This window comes from Lissotriton helveticus, chromosome 4_1 (assembly GCF_964261635.1).
Source record: "Lissotriton helveticus chromosome 4_1, aLisHel1.1, whole genome shotgun sequence".
NCBI lineage: Eukaryota > Metazoa > Chordata > Amphibia > Caudata > Salamandridae > Lissotriton > Lissotriton helveticus.
Window position 1 is genome coordinate 1,737,883,242 of NC_136063.1, and position 6,000 is coordinate 1,737,889,241.

At 35.4% G+C, this 6,000-nt stretch overlaps 1 protein-coding gene across 2 annotated transcripts in view; it reads right to left on the reverse strand.

The window, feature by feature from the left end:
* TRMT2B (tRNA methyltransferase 2B) overlaps positions 1-5,526 on the reverse strand; it is a 191,308-nt gene extending 185,782 nt beyond the window's left edge. For both annotated transcript variants that reach the window (XM_078688409.1, XM_078688411.1), the window contains exon 1: positions 5,427-5,526. In XM_078688409.1, coding sequence (XP_078544535.1) covers positions 5,427-5,511 — 85 coding nt within the window. In that variant the 5' untranslated portion in view covers positions 5,512-5,526. The remainder of the gene's footprint in view (positions 1-5,426) is intronic.
* Positions 5,527-6,000: the final 474 nt, after the last annotated feature.

The window sequence follows — 6,000 nt, forward strand, 5'->3', positions numbered from 1 at the left end:
AGATAAAAAGACAGGTTTAAGTCCTCATGAAATTTTAATGGGAAGAGTTATGAGGCAAGCTTTTGTACCTGTAGGTAAACTGTTGAGCATAAATGACAGTGCAATTTTGGATTACTGTAAAAGGTTATCTGATATGGTAACTTCTGTGTCTAATCAGGTGGGAACTGAAGCTCAATCAAATGAAAAAGTTTTGACTCATGATCTGAGACCTGGCGATTGGGTCAGAACGAAAGTACATCGGAGAAGGAATTGTCTAGCTCCTAGATGGCAGAAACCTAGGCAGATAATCTTGATCACTACTAATGCTGTAAAGTGCAGAGGATTGAAACGTTGGATACATCCAAGTCATACTATTCCAGTACCAACTCCTGAGAGTTCTGATGTTGAAAGTGATACCACAGATGATTCTGATTCTGAAGCAGAAGACAGAACAGAAGGTGAAGTAATTCCAGATTCTGAAGATCGACAAGAAAGTCGACATCTGGAAACTGTGCCAGTGAATGGAAATCTGACAAGAAAAGACTTAGAAATAATTGAAATAGATTCTGAAGGTGAAGAGAATCTGTTAAAAGGAAAGATAACTGAGGATTCGGTTGTCTCTATTGAAGACAAAGAAGCTGAACCAAAAGAAGTTTCAGACCAGGAGAGTATCGAAAGGCAGAGAATAAACTCTGAAGTAAGGAACAAAAATCCGAAATCTGGGAAGTTAGAGGTAATTGAGGAAGAGGAGGAGAACGAATTACCGAGTACCAGTAATGGAAGACAAAGTGAAGTTCCTGAAGGAGTGAAATTGCCGAATAGAGAAGTTCCTGAGTCAATTGAAATTTCAGACTACGAAACTGAAGAAAGTGACGTGGAAGGTGGAAGTGAAAACGGAAAGAAAAGGACTTGGAAGTCAGAATCAAATAATTCTGAACCAAAGAAGAAGTACGTGAGAAAAGCAGACTACTGGCCAGGTGGAAGATTGAGAGTCAGATTGATCAAAAAGCCAATAGAACAAGTAGAGGAAATAAGTAGTCAAAAGAGTCCAGGAAAAGAAGTTGGAGTTGGAAGAAAAATTGAAGTGATATCGAGAAAAGGGAAGAGAATAATAAGACCAAACCAGAAATACAAGTCTCCTGAGTGGACTTACTTAGTAATTCCACCTGTTATTGACATATATGATAGTAGTGAAGAAGAAAACGAAATACAAGAAATTAGTGACAATGATTGAAGTACAGAATTATTAAATTGGCAAAAGGCTGAAGAAAATCTGTTAGTTGACACAAGGTCGAAGAAAAACTGTTTAGTTGAAGAAAACTTATGTATGACATAAGGTCGAAGAAATCTTGTTTAGGGTTATAAAAGAAAAATATATTTTAAAAGGGGGGTGTATATAAATTTTAAAATTTATTTTTATTTTTGAGGCTAAAACTAACCTAAAAATGCCTTATGTTAAGGAGAGCACTTCAAAGTGTTCTGTTTTTAAAAGATGCTGTAAGATGACTCTGGTATGTCTGCTCATTTTAATTCTGCTCTGGTTGGTACTAGCTGTGATTATCCCTTTAGAAATGAATAGAGAATTACACAAAGTTAACATAACAAGCAAAGCTCTGGTTAGCCAAACTAAACATAGTACAACTGCAAAAGTTATTGATCATCAGCCTAACATTCATCAAGATAAATCAATAGGTGATTTTTCAAGTAATACATTCACAAAGCTATTGAGTGAATATGTAAAGGTAATGGATGCAAAAGACTGCTATGTCTGTGTTAAGTTACCTGCTTCTGTTTCTGAGGGAGTAACATATAATATGCTTCCTCTCACTTATGCTGTAACATGTAGTGTATTAACTAGTTTATTTTATCAAACTGGTCGTTTAGAATATTACTATTCAAATTATGATGAAATTTTTGCTAATGTTAAGATTGATAATGCTTTAAATAAGCATAAGAAAGCAAAACAAATGAGAGAATATTTCCTTGTTACTAACGAACTCACTTACGAGTATGCTTACAAGAATAATCTAACATGTAAATTAAGTGCTGAAGGAAAGAAATTTTTGAATATGGTTGAGGAGAGAAGAGCAATTTATAAGAGAAATGAATTAGTCAAGCAGACTAAGTCAGCCTTCTGGCAAAAAGAGGATGAGAAATTAAATGGCAAAATGCTTGAAAATATTGCAATTCACATAGACAAACCAGTTAGTGGAAAGCTTTGCATTAGAAGAGATAATACACTTTTTGATAATTATTTTGTAGGTGCAAGTAACTGTGAAGATACTTATCAGATTATGGGAGGTTGGGGATTTAAAGGTGGAAAAGATCCTATCTTTCCTGGGATTTATTTTGTTTGTGGTGACAAAGCCTACTACAACCTTCCAGACCATTGGTATGGAACTTGTTATGTGGGAATTGTTTTTCCTAAAGTGTTTCATGTTGACAGAGATTCAGAAGGATTGTTTAAAATTCATAATTATGTAAATAGAGCTAAAAGAGAAACTTTTACCGAAGTTCTGGGAGATATTTTTCAAGCTGTAATACCTTTTGTTGGTATAACCCTAAATGCAGGGAGAATCAGAAAATTGTCTACTATAGTTGATAGATTATCAACTGACACTGCTGATGGGTTTCAATTAGTGAATGTTGAAGTTATTGCAATTAGATCCATGGTAATTCAAGATCGTCTTGCTTTAGACATACTCCTAGCAAAAGAGGGAGGAGTCTGTGGCATTTTACATGTCCAACATTGCTGTACATATATACCTGATGAAAGTAAGAATATTGAAATGTATATTAAGAATATTACACAAATGCATTCAGAGATAATTCCTTTAGAAGAAGAAGATTTTACAGGGAAACTTTCAAAAAGGTTTCAAGCAATTAAAAACTGGTTTCATAATATCGGAAGTTCAATTCTTGGCAAGATTCTGGCACCTTTGATTGTAATAGTATTCATTTTTATTTTGACCAAATTAGGTTGTTTGTTACATAAAAGAAAGAAACAGTTGAAAGAAAAGAAAAGAATCTATAAACTCAGAAAAGAAGAAGAAAGGGAGATCGAATTACAGGAGTTACATAGAGAGCGTCATGTTAATTGCAAAGATTATGCAGAAACAGACTTTTAGGTTTACTGATACAAATGAATTTGAATCGATTTCTTAAAAATTTAATTTACCAAAATTTTGAGTGCTGGTGTGGTGATTTGTTAATCACCAGATGAGGGAGTTGATGGAGCGAGATAGAAAACAAAATTTTGTTTAAACTCGCAAAGTCACATTTCCATAATATGAATAAAATTATTAATGATTTGTGATATGTCGTGCTAATACAACTTAGATTAAACTTTACACGTGGGGGGACTAACATGTGTGCTCATAAACGTGCATAAATGTTGCATCTTTTTGTTCGTACAAAATAATAAAATAATTTATTGTTTTCGTTTTTGTCATTACTAATTGCTGCAAACTTAAAAGAAGCATGTGCTTGTTTTGCTTTTCTTTGTCTGTGTGATGTCATTTCTACTATTCTAGGTGCATATGGGTCTCATGGAAAAACGGAGACTGGTAAATATAAACGCTGCTTTATTTGTTTGCAATGGCTAGGTAACATTTTGATTAATCGGGTGGGTTAATTAATTAGTAAACCATGGGGTGGATACAGAATCTACTTTATTTCTTACATTAATACTTTTCTTGTGTTTGTTTTATACTAGAAAACATAAGTTGCCTGCTTTTGGGCCTAGTCATTTGAACCGCAGAAAAAGAGCTGACATAAAATTCTGCAGAAAGTCACGAGACGCCCATTCTGAATTAAAACGTTTATTGAAGCTGCATTCACAAAGCAAAAACTGATGAGCTGACATCATTCCGTCGGACATGGCCAAGGTCGAAAGTGAACATTTTGTCAGTCCTTAACTTGGCATCCGCGGAAGTGTAATGAAAGTCTATGGAAGATGCGAGGATGACTTAATACATAGTTGCAAACGCAGGAAGCTTCTGGCTTCATGTGGAAGAGACAATGGTCTTTATGAGACATGATTTTATGGAACTTTTTGAGAAACGGGTGACATGTCACTTGTCACTCTCAGCCAATGGGACGTCGAGGATTTCTGAAAACTTTCCTTTGCTAGTTTAGTTAGCGTAGAAAGGTATAAAAAGTCATGCCCTTAGGGTTGGGCTGGCTGTTGCTTTCTGACTTTCCGATGAGGGTGATGTGCTACTGGACTTTGCGTGGAGCACGTAAGAATCCTCAAAGAACTTTACTTTAATTTCTATCTATTTAGCTTAGTTAGGGAATTATGTTTTAGAAATGCTAAACTTTATATATTTTCTTTAAAATTGTTTCAATTGCTTAAATAGTAATTTTCTCATATTTCATTATAATCATGCTTGCATTATTGCTAATAAATTTCATTTATAAAACTTTCAACTTATATACCATAATTTAGTAAATAAAATCTTACTTTTGACAAACAAGCTGGTCTTGGTTATTCAGAAGTGTAGGTTACTATTAGCTAGATCACGTCGCCTATGGTGGTCATTTAAATGGTTGGGTTTTATTCTAATGACAATATTCTTTCTGCAAATGTATAAATATGTATATAGTTTGTAGATAATGTGTATATAGATTTATTCTGACCACCTGATTCAGTAGGCCCAAAATATATCAGGTTTATAAATGGGTCCATATTTAGTTTAGAATTTTGTTTATAGGTTATGAAGTTGGGTAGCGTTGTTTATGATATATTTTCTATAGCCCGCTGGATCAATAGTGCGCTTTACAAACACACGTAACATAACAATGTAAGTAGCATCCAACCAAGCTGTGGATGGACTTTCCTCCCTCCATGTCCCTCCCACTAAAAATGTACCCCTTGCAAGTGTTGGTAATGTCTACTACTAGGATAACAACCTATGGGGAACTGTTCTTAATGCTAGTGTGATCATTTGAGATATCCCAGCTCTAATGGAGTAAATATCACATAGGCAGCTTATTATATCCGCCCCTTTGCGGATGTGCTAATTCTCCCCTCTTTTAATGTTAAGGCTTCTAACTAAAGGTTTTATCCTCTTGTGGCGTAATGGCCAGACCTCTCGACTTTGGAACTAAGGAAGCATGTTCGAGTCTCGGTGTCGGCTTAACATCCTGTTATTCTGGGGAAATCAAATCACTTGATCTCCTCGTGCCTACCAACAAGGAATGTGCATGTAACTGGTGCCCATGTAAAGCGCTCCAATAACTTCGGGTTGAGTTCCTGATATATAAAATTTGCAAAAGAAAAAAAAAGATAGACTAATGTGTACACTGAACAACTGGTACTTGGGACCATTCTCGCTTCTACGAACAGTTGGCATTTGTAATATATTTCAGTGCAGTTTTAGAAAACATTGCAGTAAAACACTGTTGTTTATTTAACCCGTTAAGCTACATTATTACAGACTGACCGATTAGGCAGCAGCACAGGAAAGAAACCAGCCCAACGCGCAAACCACGAGCCCTGTGACACCTAAAGGCAATACCGGAAAACATCGAAGAAGGACTAGAACCTAGGGGTCTCTGCAAAGCCAGCCTCGACGGCCTTATAGTTTTTAAAAGGAGGCAAGAGTATCGCTGGCGTAAAACAAAGATGAATCTACTACATTTGAAAAAAAATTACAATATTCTTTAGAGTCAGGAAATATAATCAGGAAAGCTGCAAAATAGTACGATACAGGGATGCGTTATACATTTCTCAAAATATTGTTATACATCTTTTTTCAAAATGAGAAACTTTGAAACAGGATCTATAATCTCGCATTAGCCACAGTGTGTTCCTCTTTTAATTTTAACAGCGTATACAATAAAAAGCATACATTTCAAACATGTCCGCAGGACATAAGCTAAGCAACAAGACAGCGCAACCTTGACTAGAAAGAAGGTTCTCTTTTGTTTCTACGACCTGTTAACTATTTCACACTAGCGTCGAATCCGTGAATAAAAGCAAAACGACGAGTGTATTTGTGAGCCTATACGGACATC